Source organism: Balaenoptera acutorostrata, chromosome 17, assembly GCF_949987535.1.
Source record: "Balaenoptera acutorostrata chromosome 17, mBalAcu1.1, whole genome shotgun sequence".
In the NCBI taxonomy this organism is placed as follows: Eukaryota; Metazoa; Chordata; class Mammalia; order Artiodactyla; family Balaenopteridae; genus Balaenoptera; species Balaenoptera acutorostrata.
The window spans coordinates 60,210,300-60,222,899 of NC_080080.1; the positions used below are offsets into that span (position 1 = coordinate 60,210,300).

The following is a 12,600-nucleotide window of genomic DNA, read 5'->3' on the forward strand; positions in this document are numbered from 1 at the left end:
CCACACATATACAACAACATAGTACAACCACACTCCAGGACTCTAAGAAACATAAGTTCACTTCTTTGATATTTAACATGTATTAAAACCTCAGGTGAGACAAACAATATTTATTAAAGAATCTAGCTGAAAAGACAGCAATTCATCAATTCCTCTACGGTCCTCATCTTATGCATAGGCATCACTCTTAGAACTTTCCAAATGGCAGATGCCCAGATCCCACTCTCCAAATTAAAGAAATCAAAATCTCAGGGAGGGACCCTGATGTGTTCATTTTCAGAAAGCTCCACAGATGCTTCTTTTTAATGGGCAACCAGGATGGAGAGCTAGCATCTTAGATACTTGAAAATCTATCCCCGGATTAAATCTGAATAATGACTATGTACATGTTACATACTTACAACAAAAGCAGACAATATATACAGTTACACATAACACACCCACATCACAACTGGTTTTGGTGAATCACAGGATGTCATGTTACAGGCCTGCATTGAGGGCATCTTAAAAAAAACACCCTATGAAATCCACTGCCATATTTAGTATGGATTCAGTAGGGATGTTAATTAAGAAGTTAACAATTAAGTTATCCAGTGTCTCCTTATGAGAAATCAAAGGAGAACTTCTGAGGCCTCAGAACTAGTTGTACTTTCACAGAGAAAGTGATTTATTTTTCTGTTTTAGACATCATGAATCATGTAACTACTCCTATCCTCTCCTGTACTTTGGCTCCTAAAACAAAGTTCAAACTCCACTTTGTGGCCCAGGGCTAGTCCATCTACAGGGTCTCATGACACACATTTTGTGGACTAACCCCATTCCTTTTTCCACTGTATCTTTTAATTCTCGTCTTTCCTTTTCCTATTCTTCCTTCCTTTAAAAAAAATGCTGTATCTCACTATACATCATGGCCTTCTGTACCTTTCCTTAAAACTTTCTGGAATAAATTGGGATACATATAAAAAATAAATATTTATAACTGAAATGATTTCATTATATGCTTAAAAACAGAATGAATGTCGGAGCTGTACAAATACTGTGACAGATTAGAAAGGGAAGTACATAGATAATCACAATCTCAGCAGGGGAATTTAAATGCATTAAAATGCTGCTGAAAATTATAATAGCAGTGGTGTAAAGGGTCTATTATTCAATTTCTGGAGGTAAAAATAAGCATGTTGCAGTTAAAATTAAGACACAAAAAACAAATGCATCCAGTGTAACTGAACAAACATCCTTGAGTATTTACCATAAAAATTATAACTATAAGGTATAAGAAAACATTATTTATGCCCAAACTATTTCTTTAGTGTATAACATAAAAGCCAAATTAAATCATATAGCAAAGGAAAAATTAGATTTTCTATAAATAGCCTGATAGAAATTTTTGTATATGGTCCTTGGAAAACAGCATATACTCATTTCTATTTTAGTTATTAGACTATCAGAGCTAAACATACCTGGCCACGTAGCTCTCAGTATATGTTTTTCTTTTGCTTGCAAGCATACTTGAGGCAGGATTCCTAGCCAAACTAGGTGGTGTGGAATTTCGAGGTTTGATGTTAGCTCTAGAAGAGAGAAAGAGATGGCATAATGAAAAACCTACTGAATAGTAAGCATTTCTTTCTCGAATTGCTTATTTACATGATTAGAAAAATAATTAGGTACATATATACAATGGAATATTACTCAGCCATAAAAAGGAATGAAATTGGGTCTTTTGTAGGATGTGGATGGACCTAGAGTCTGTCATACAGAGTGAAGTAAGCCAGAAAGAGAAAACAAATACCATACAGTAACGCATATATGTGGAATCCAGAAAAATGGTACAGATGAACTTATATGTAGGGCAGGAATGCAGACGTAGAGAATGGACATGTGGACACGGGGCAGGGGAGGGTGGGACGAATTGGGAGATGAGGTTTGACATAAATACACTACCATGTGTAAAATAGATAGCTAGTGGGAACCTACTGTATAGCACAGGGAGTTCAGCTCGGTGCTCTGTGATGACCTAGATGAGGGTGTTGGAGGGGGTGGTAGGAGGGAGGTCCAAGAGGGAGGGGATATAGGTATACATATAGCTGATTCACTTCATTGTACAGCAGAAACTAACACAACATTGTAAAGCAATTATACTCCAACAAAAAAATAATAATAATTAGAAGCTGTAGAGAGGTAAATTCAAAAGATTAAAATCCAAATGATTATTTCAAACCTGAAATCCTTAATGCTAAGGATAAACCAAAGCATTCTGCATTTACTAACATTATCTTGATGGTACATAAAATCATTTGACATACGTATATATTCTTTAGATGAAATTTATAAGTTAATCATTCTAAAAGGTTTCAAATTTTTTAAAGTTGAAATCTATAGCTCCCTCAAAATAGAGATGTGTTTCGTTAAGTGCCTGTGAATAACTGTTAAATAATAATGTTAAAAGCATATGAGATGTGGTTAAAAAAATCAGCTAACCATTTTAAAAGGATAATATTCTATTTACAAAAGTCTGCTGTTGGAAAGAGCAACTAAAATAAGTGGGTTAATATAAAGATTTAATTTCACCAACTATACAGCCTGGGCTACCTGTTACCAGTAAAGAAGAAGTTGTGGTTGGATCATAACTGAATTCCCTTTCTGAAACTTTCAGAATCAAAGAAAGCTTGTAAACTATATGAGGTAATAATGGTAAAAGTATAGGCTTTGGAATTCAGATGAATCTGGATTCAAACTCCAACTGCTTCTGAACAACTCTGTGGTAGTGGCAACCTCTCCAAGTTCCCTCATTTATAAAATATGACCATCATCGCTTATCTTACAGAAAGTTAGATATATAAATTGTAATTTTTATAAACATTTAGCATAGTTGATGGTGATGATGGTAATACTACTATTACTACTATGGCTATTGCTACTACAAATTAACATTTATATAACAGTGCTTACTACGTTTGGTATAGCTACATTTCTAATTGCCTTCATATAAAACTTATTTAATCTTCATAATAATCCTATGAAGTAGGAAGGATTAATAATTCTATCTTACAAAGGAGGCAACTGAGGCAAAGAGTAATTTACCCAAGGTGACATACACAGTCAGTATGTTGCAGAACCAGGGGTAAGATGTTCAATAAAGTGTTAGTTCCCTCCCACTCTTCAGCAATTTAGTCAAATCTTTTCATTTCAGAGATAAGCAATGTTGTGTTATATGATCAAGTAGGATACTTTAAAAAAATGCCTTTATATTGGAAGTTCTCAAACTGGCTGAAATTCTTCCTTTTCTACTTATACAGCAAAGTTGGAGAGAGTCTCCCAAAATTTTAAAGGGCTATCTCCAAAATACATTCAGGAAATAACAACATCTACTATTTTTCAAATGCCCATTACATGCCAAATATGATACCAGGTACTATACATACTTTGCTTCTTTAATCTTCACAAAAATCTCAGAAGATATTATTCCCATTTTAAAGTTGAAGAAACTCATATTCAGAGAGATTAAGTAAAGTGCAAAGGTATTACATGGCCAGAGTGTTTGAACTTGAATTTAGGTGGGTCTTATTACAAATCTTATATTCAATATGCAAGTCCATCCATGAGGTGTATTCTACTCTACTTTTATACAGCCCCTCTAGGGATGTTGTAGAACTATCACATGCCTTTTTAGGAACTCAACCTCTGAAAATTCATTGCCAAAGGATGGCAATTCCTCCAAGTAATAAGATTTATAAGAGAATCAGGAAGGACACATTTCTTTTTTGGGGGGCTCTAGAATAAAGTCTTGTTAGAAATCCTATCACCTTCATATAATATGTACATGAGATATATAGATAATGCAAACCCATGCATATACACACACAACTTCATTATCAAGAGTTATTCAAATAATTAGAAAATTTTAAAAATTAGAGAAAAATATAAGGTTATCAACTACAGAAAAATATAAGGTTATCAACTACAGCTGCCATTATTCAATGCCAATTGTGTACTTTTAGTTAACATCTATGAAGTAGAATCGGAATGTTGAGAACCATTCTTAAGAGACTGGAGAACTAGAACCATTCTGAGCAGTACTTAAAACATGTTACCCCAGTCTCACATGGTCAACACATTTTTCTTCCTGGCTAGAGTCTGAAAAGTGCTACCCATATTATGTATCTATAGTCTGCCTGCTGCAGTTCAAGCAATAAAAAAGAAGGTTTAATTTTGGAACTGCACTTAATCTACCTCACTGCTAATCACTGTTTCTTTGAGATCTGCTTCAGAGGGTACAGAGAGCTGGAGTACAAAGAAAAAGGCTCAGGGCGAAAATTCTTCCTTCTAGGATTTATCACTAACTACTTAAAAATAAAACATGATGGCTGCTAATGTATCAAAGACTTTTCCCATCTTTGCTTTATTGTATATCTAGGTAAATGTATTATAATCTAGTGTTAAGAGAATGTTGTAGCGGGCCTTAGTTTAAAATTCAACTAAGTAAACTCTACTTAACAACATATTTTTCAATGTTAATAAGTAGTTTAAATTATGAGACCCTAAGTTCATCATTTTAAGATGAGAGGGCTAGACTTGGTTTGGGGGCCCAAACTAGTAAACCTTGAAGGCCTGTGCGGGAGAGCTCCAAGACTGCCACTGTCACTCTTGCCTCACTCCTCAGTCTGCTAGGCCAGTACACAGAGGGGAGTGTGCTTGGCAGTGTCATAACGTTTTCCCTGTTTTACGTGGAATTTGTAACCATCTAACAAAAAGACTGAGGATCCCTGGATTGAATGTTTTCTAAGATTTCTTTTTTTTCCAGCTTTTTTATCATCTGCTTAAGTAAAAGATAATCTAACAATGTTATATATGATGTAATATTCCCCGTATTCTTCTTTAAAAAATGTTACTCCTAAAAAAGAGCTTCATAAAAATGACAATTATTGAAGGTGACTCCTATTTCAACCCCCTAAAAATTAAAATTTAATGGAATAAAATGAAAGCTCTAAAAACAGATTTAGGACAATAGAAATGTTCATCAAAAATCAAAGTGTGATAAATCCTAGAAGAGGATTGGCTTAAAAATGATTAAAATAAACAAAATTTTAAGTATAGGAATGTACAAATTTACAGTATTCCATTATATAAAGCCTTTAAGGAAATATCTGAAAATGATGAATCAAACTGAGTTACAAATACTTACTTGTAAATGGGTAATAACTCATGTCTTTTGATGGCACTGTCTGATTTTGTATCACTGTCATGCAACCTTTGCACATGTCTTCCAGTTCGAAGTGGAGGGCCTAACTTGTCCATCTTACTATTAAAATATATAAAGGTGTACCCATAAGGAGAATGCTACTGCTTGTTTCTTTATATTAAAAAAAAATTTTTTTAAGACATTATTCTGGTTCATCAGAAATCCAACCCCCAAGCTCTTAATTATCTGCCAGGGTAAGGACTAATGTCAAAAAAGAATCCTCAGACAGTTCATACAATGTCCATTATTAGATATGAATATTCTGACTATGCAGGCCACCCTGCCAGTTTTGATAAACATCCTAACAAATCCCATACTTATACACAGCAGGGCAATGGAATCAATAAAAAAAAACTTAAGAAGGATTTGTTTCAAATAAAATTCGTGAAGCCAGAGATGAACTGAAAGTTGTTAGTCTGGTAAATAAAGACAGATTTGACGTTTGTTCTTGTGGAGCTCACAAATAATCTAATTTTCCCCTTTGTTGAATCATAGACCCTTTCTCTGTCTTCTTCTTTATTATTTTATTTTATGATTTCCCCTACCTTTAAAAATTCCAAATATAAAATAATGAATCAAATAATGTATTTTTATCTTTATCCCTATCTGACTTTCTAACAAAGAATGACTATTTCTAAAATTTATCCAGAGAAATGTAAAACATGATCCTATGAAAATGTAGATGGCAATTCTAAAAATCACATGTAAAAATGTTAAGTGGCCGTGCCATCTGAAGCTTACTAATTTTTTTTTAACCAGAAGTATAAAGGATTTCCAGCTAGTGAATAACAGAAAAACTACAGGTTTGCAAAGAACTCATTGTTTTACATCAACCAAATTATATTATCACCAACCAATATCCATTCATAGTAGGGAGCAGGGAAAATTAAATTAGGAAACTAGAACTATCTTAAATGACTACTGAATGACACATCACTGCTTGATAACTTAAAAAGTACAGTTTATTTTAAAGGGATTTTTTTTTTTTTTTTTTTTTTTTACTCATTTAAACCCTGAGCACCTATTATGTATCAGGCACTGTGCTAAATTCTGGGGATATTGTGGCAAATAAGACACACCTGATGCTTTGTTCTTACTAAGGAGTTTAGTGTCCAAAAAATTTGTTCATTCCTCTAGATAATAAGGGTCTCTAAGGAAGGACACATTTTGTCTACTTTCTGTTCCTTCAGTATCCTATACATAGCAGGCATTTTGTTGTAAAAGGTGATATTAATATTTTGCTGGTGGTGATACTTAAATTAGGTGTTTACATCATATTCCTAAAAACATTTTAAAGAATTTTTTACATGCCTCCATTAAATATATGTATATATATCAAAATTTCTAAAATTTCCAAGACATTAGTCTCAGAACATTAATTCTGAGACTCAAGTCTCAGAATATTAATTTTATGGGCTTTATTTGTGAGAGATTACTGGAAAATTCATGTATTTAGAATTTTAATTAAGAAATCAGATTTTTCTTTAAATTACTTGATAACAATCAAAACATTATTGTTCCAAACAGTGTTTATCTCACAAAAGGCATCTGTGGATTTGGAAAAAGAAATAAAAGATCTTTCTTCCTCAGAAAAAAGTTATTGCAATTAAAATTTAAAAATTTAGAAACATTTAAAAAATGGATACCTCTAACATGATAAGAACTATTAAAATCTTATGTATGATAAAACAAAGGAGATGAGTACAATCTAATAAAAATCTAAAGGTAATTATCTAGTGGGAGTATTACATATTTTCCATATGTGAAAAAACTGCTAGTATTTTCAGATTTTAAAAACATAATTAAAAGGCAGTTCCAATGATGATTTTACCGTACCACATACCTGTGTTACGAAATTCAACTCAACTGATATATCTACCTATGTATATGTATGTGTGTGTTCAAATGTTACTTAGGCTAAATGTTAGTATATGTTGTATGAAGCTCAAATCACTTAAACTTATGTTCCAGTAAAATGTGCTACTGTTATGCTATGTTATTATCAAGGTCTAACCATACAAAAATAAAATTTAAAAATTTCATAATGTAATCAAGATTACATGATACATAAATTTATATATAATGTATTTTCTATAATTTTTAATAAATATAATTTTATATAAATGAATTTATATATTTAAGTGTTTTTACATATAAATTTTGCTTACATATATATTTTAAATACCATGAAATAATAGTCAATGTTGGGGTAATTAAATAAATTTTAAAATTATCCTGGGACCTAATTAAACTTAAAGGCTTTTGCACAGCAAAAGAAACCATCATCAAAACAAAAAGACAACCAACTGAATGGCAGAAAATATTTGCAAGTAGTATGACCCTTAAGGGGTTAATATCCAAAATATAAACGGCTCATACAACTCAACATCAAAAAAACAAACAAAAGACCTGAATAGGCATTTTTCCAAAGACGACCTACAGATGGCCAACAGGCGCATGAAAAGATGATCATTGTTAATGATCAGAGAAATGCAAATCAAAACCACAATGAGCTATCAAAACTTACACCTGTCAGAAAGGCTACCATCAAAATGACCGCAAATAACAAATGTTGGTGAGGATGTGGAAAAAAGGAAACCCTTGTACACTATTGGTGAAAATGCAAACTGGTGCAGCTATTGTGGAAAATGGTAAGGAGGTTTCTCAAAAAACTAAAAATAGAACTACCATATGGCCCAGTAATTCCACTCCTGGGTACAGATCCAAAAAATGACTAATTCAAAAGGATACATGCACCCAATATTCATAGTTGCATTATTTACAATCGCCATGATATGGAAGCAACCTAAGTGTCCATCAACAGATGAATGGATAAAGAAGATGATAGATACATATATATGTACATATATACACACACACACATATGTATTGAGTACACACACACACACACACCCCAGAATACTATACAGCCTTAAAAAGAAATGAAATTTTGCCATTTGCAACAACATGGGTGGACTTGGAGGGTATTATTATGCTAAGTGAACGTAAGTCAGAGAGAGAAAGACAAATACTGTATGGTATCACTTATATGTGGAATCTAAAAAATAAAATAAACTAGTGAATATAACAAAAAAGAAACAGACTCACAGATATAGAGAACAAGCTAGTGGTTACCAGTGTGGAGACAGAAGGAGGGAGAGACAGTTTGGGGCAAGAGATTAAGAGGTTCAAACTACCATGTATAAAATAAACAGGCTACAAGGATATATTGAACAACACAAGGAATATAGCCAATATTTTATAAGAACTATAAATGGATTATAACCTTAAAAATTGTGAATCACTATGTTGTACACCTGAAACATATAATATTGTACATCAACCATACGTCAATAAAAAATTTGAAAGGTAAAATCATCAGTTTATGAAAGAAGACCTTTCAAATACTTAAATCGTTCCCTAAACTGACTCGGATCCAGACCATTTACCATCTTCATATTTATTTTAGTGAACAAGAACACTTCTTTGCTCATGTCTCCTTTTCTATTAAACCCCTTCTTTTCTGTCCCTATACCTTCAGTAGCACTAAAGATAAGTCAAAGCAGGAACAAGATAAAGGGATATTTGAAAAGAAACTGAAATCTTTGCAAAAGTAGTGACATATTTTCAAAAGGAATTTAAAGTTTTAAACCCAACTGATTGCTTTCTGGTCAAAGTTTCTTCTCTATGTCTTTCTTGGTCTTGCACACCATCAGTAACTGACTTAAGAAAGTGAATAAAACAAGTAAAGGAACCAGGAGTTCTCTATTACATGTTTTGGCCTGCCCTCAGGGGCCTTAGATGTTTCAAGTTTTGAAAAAAAAAAAAATCACCTTTGTTAATTTTAATACTGAATTTATACATCTATCTACATCGGGGGTTACTTTGATAATAAATTTTGAAAAAGTACAATGAGAAGTCTACTTTATAATGTATTTTTACATTATTTACAAAGTTTGAGAAATTTCAATTTGATAGTAATAATTATGGACTATCAATATCAATGTTTTTAGAGTGCCTCTATGCTATTTTTCTTTTAAAGGGTCCAATTCAGTAATGACAGTGACACACCCAAGGTCTGAAAGAAATTAAGGCAGGAATAAACAAATCCATTCAGCAGTAAAAGAAGTCTTGCTACTGCTAAGGAAAAAAAGGAAGGTATTTTGAAGCCAAGCAAGCACATCTACACAGTGTAAATTTGGTGCAGAATAAGCAATTCTACACATAACGTAGAATCCCATACGAAATTCAAGGATATGTCCTTAAACTGGCACCTAGATTTGGTCAGAATCAACATGAAAGTGTATTTTTAATCCCTTATTGTTCTTTCAATTCAACCACAGAAATGTGTTTGAATGGATTAATAAAAGTTTTTTTTTAAAAAACCCTTTGGTTCACGGGAACACTAATCTTTGGCCTAACTTCCTAGATATTCCACATGACTTAAAAACAGTTCCATCCTTGGGAATAAATGAAGAATCCTTAAAACCCATACCTTCAAATTATAAATATCTAATTCCTATGATAACTCACTCATTCAGAAAAAAAGGGAGTGGCAAACTTTTCCTGTAAAAAGCCAGACAGTTAATATTTTAGGCTTTGTAAGCCACACCATCTCTGTCACACTCAACTTTGTCACTGTAGCATGAATGCAGCCACAGACAATATATAAACAATTGGGTGTGGCCATGTTCCAATAAAAACAATTGTTGGGCAGGATTTGGCCCTCGGGCCATAGTTCAAAAAGATCACCTGTTCCAAAATATCAAAATTCCATACATGAGAGCATGCCAGTATTTTAAGATTTTGAAAATCTAAATGAAAGGCAGATTTCAATGAGGATCTTTAAAATTTTACTATAAAGAGTTATGATAAATATCACTAGATTATCCCGTATTCCTAGACAAAAACACTTAACTTTTTGTCAAGCTAATACATTTCTATAGATGATAAACTCTTCAATTTTGACCTAGACTTTTTAAAAGGACTATCTCTAGTTGCATGTAACTGCTATGATATGATTAGTATATCTAGAAAGGAACAATACTTTGGCAGGTTTTCCAAATATTCACAGCTGAATAAGCATTTTAAAAAATATTTGGCAACAGTATCAATCTATTTCTAATTTGAGACGAACTTTAACCTAGGGAAGGTCCTTGTTTATTGTTGATACCATTAGAATGAACCCTTAGAAAATAAGCCACTCAGTCCTGAATGACTGTAACAAAGCAGAATAGATAAAATGAAAAAATGATGTCTGAAATAATTTGGGGAAAAAATTTATCAAGTGGTATTTTGTATCTTTGTAGACATCTATAGCTCTGATACTTTGAGGCACTCAAAGTTTTGAAATCTGTCATAAAATTAATGACAAATTAATTTTAATCCTAAACTCATCAATCCTATACAGATAATGTAGTATCTCAATTCCATGGCGAAGTGAGCTTCCCTAGTCCAACAGCCTAAATCATTGTTATCCACAAAAGAAGCCAAACTCTGAAATTCTAGGTTGTGGCATTTCTAGATCAATAATAAAAGACAGAGAAATTCAGAAAAATCTAAATAATGATCCACACAAACCACACACATCCAAAGACTGGCTTATAAGAAAAGCCTGCTTCCACTCATACAAAAATATACTTAAAAATGAGACATTTATTTCTCACTTTTGTTAATATAAAGTACGAGAAACCAATTTCTTTTTTTTAATTAAAAAATGCTCCTTACATGCATTCTGTTTCTCTAGTTTTACCACATCTATTACATTATATCTCCAAAGTAAACTCCTGTTTTTCAGAGTAACTGAACAGAAGTAAATCTTTGAAATCTGATACTTTGGCTATTGAAAATTATAGGCTGAAGTATTCAGTCAAGCTAGTAATTAACCATTAAGAAAACACAATTCTCAAGGCATGACTATGTAAACTCTCTGACACAATTCAAGCGTGGCAATATTTATTTAAAAGCTCTGTGTTTCATCATACGTCTAAAATCTCTAGGAGTAAAGAAAATCATCTTTTAGCTAAGAAAAAAATTTTCTATCAGGGGCATGTTTTGCTTAAATAAAAATTCTGTTTAAATCAGTCAACCCACAGGTTGTCTAGAATTATCAAACATATGAGAATTTTTCCAAGTAAAAAGATAAACTTTTCTGTGGTATGACTCCAATATATGCTAAACATTACAGACCACTGATATGTATGATAAAAGCTGACCAAAATAAAGATTATATATACCAGGCTCTAAATAATCAAGCCACTAAAATGACTCATTTTACTAATCTCAGAAGATGCTCAACTGCTTGAACATCACAGCCAGTCAGATGTCTTAATTCTATCTTTACTCAATCCTGAATTATCTGTGTCAATAAAAGTAATTATTGTCATACAAACCTCTAGTAATTTTCTTACCACTACCAGACCATGATTCTGTGATGGGTCAAAAAATTGACAAATGAGGAATTTATTGATTCACTATTTTTTTCATATATTCACCAAAAATTTGTGTGCCTATATGCCAAGCATTATACTATTTACATTTTGTAGTTTTATCTGTAAGCAAAGCAGACACAGGGCTTTGCTATCACAGAGTTTATAATCTAGTAAGGGAAAGAGACAAATCATTACCTCAATAATCTAAAAAAAATAACCAGCTGTGCCACTAAATAGTCGTGAAGGATTCTATTCAATATAGTAATACAGTAATGTTCCAGTTAATACAGTAATATATTGGTCAGAAGCACACATCACCACTCTCCTTCCAGTAGTTGGAAACAACACCTTTAACACATAAGGATCATATATAAAATTGGGATTTAAACAGTTATGTTTGACAGTTTAATATAATATGGGACCACCAAAAATTTTAAATCTTTATAGCGTTGTAGCAGTGCATAACATAAAATTCTTGTGCCTAAAGCCTTTGCTTGTTAGTAAAAACATTTTCTCCTAAAGATCAATAAATGTTGGTCAGATTTTCATAGATCAGTTGTCAAGGTGTAAGCAGAGTCACAGAAAGTTGTCAGAGCGAGACGGAGAAAAGAGATATGCACAAAGTCATATGGGTATTTAGGGGCAAAGTACGATCTAGAAGCCTAGCTTTCTAACCCAAAGTCAGTAACCTTTTTCATTTTACCAGCCAGCTTCACATGTCCTCTTTTAAAAACACAGTGTCATCGGATGAATGGATAAAGAAGATGTGGTACATATATACAATGGAATATTACTCAGCCATAAAAAGAAACGAAATTGAGTTATTTGTAGTGAGGTGGATGGAGTTAGAGTCTGTCATACAGACTGAAGTAAGTCAGAAAGAGAAAAACAAATACAGTACGCTAACACATATATATGGAATCTAAGGGA

The 12,600-nt window shown here is 32.6% G+C and overlaps 1 protein-coding gene across 2 annotated transcripts in view; it reads right to left on the bottom strand.

Moving 5' to 3' along the window:
- ZC2HC1A (zinc finger C2HC-type containing 1A) overlaps nucleotides 1–12,600 on the bottom strand; it is a 69,140-nt gene that overhangs the window by 10,372 nt on the left and 46,168 nt on the right. The window contains exons 8-9 of one of the 2 annotated variants that reach the window (XM_028167190.2): nucleotides 5,183–5,299; nucleotides 1,461–1,568 (exon numbers count right to left, since the gene is read on the bottom strand). In XM_028167190.2, the coding sequence (XP_028022991.1) occupies nucleotides 1,461–1,568; nucleotides 5,183–5,299 (225 nt within the window). The remainder of the gene's footprint in view (nucleotides 1–1,460; nucleotides 1,569–5,182; nucleotides 5,300–12,600) is intronic. The other variant, XM_007185088.3, reaches the window with a different exon arrangement.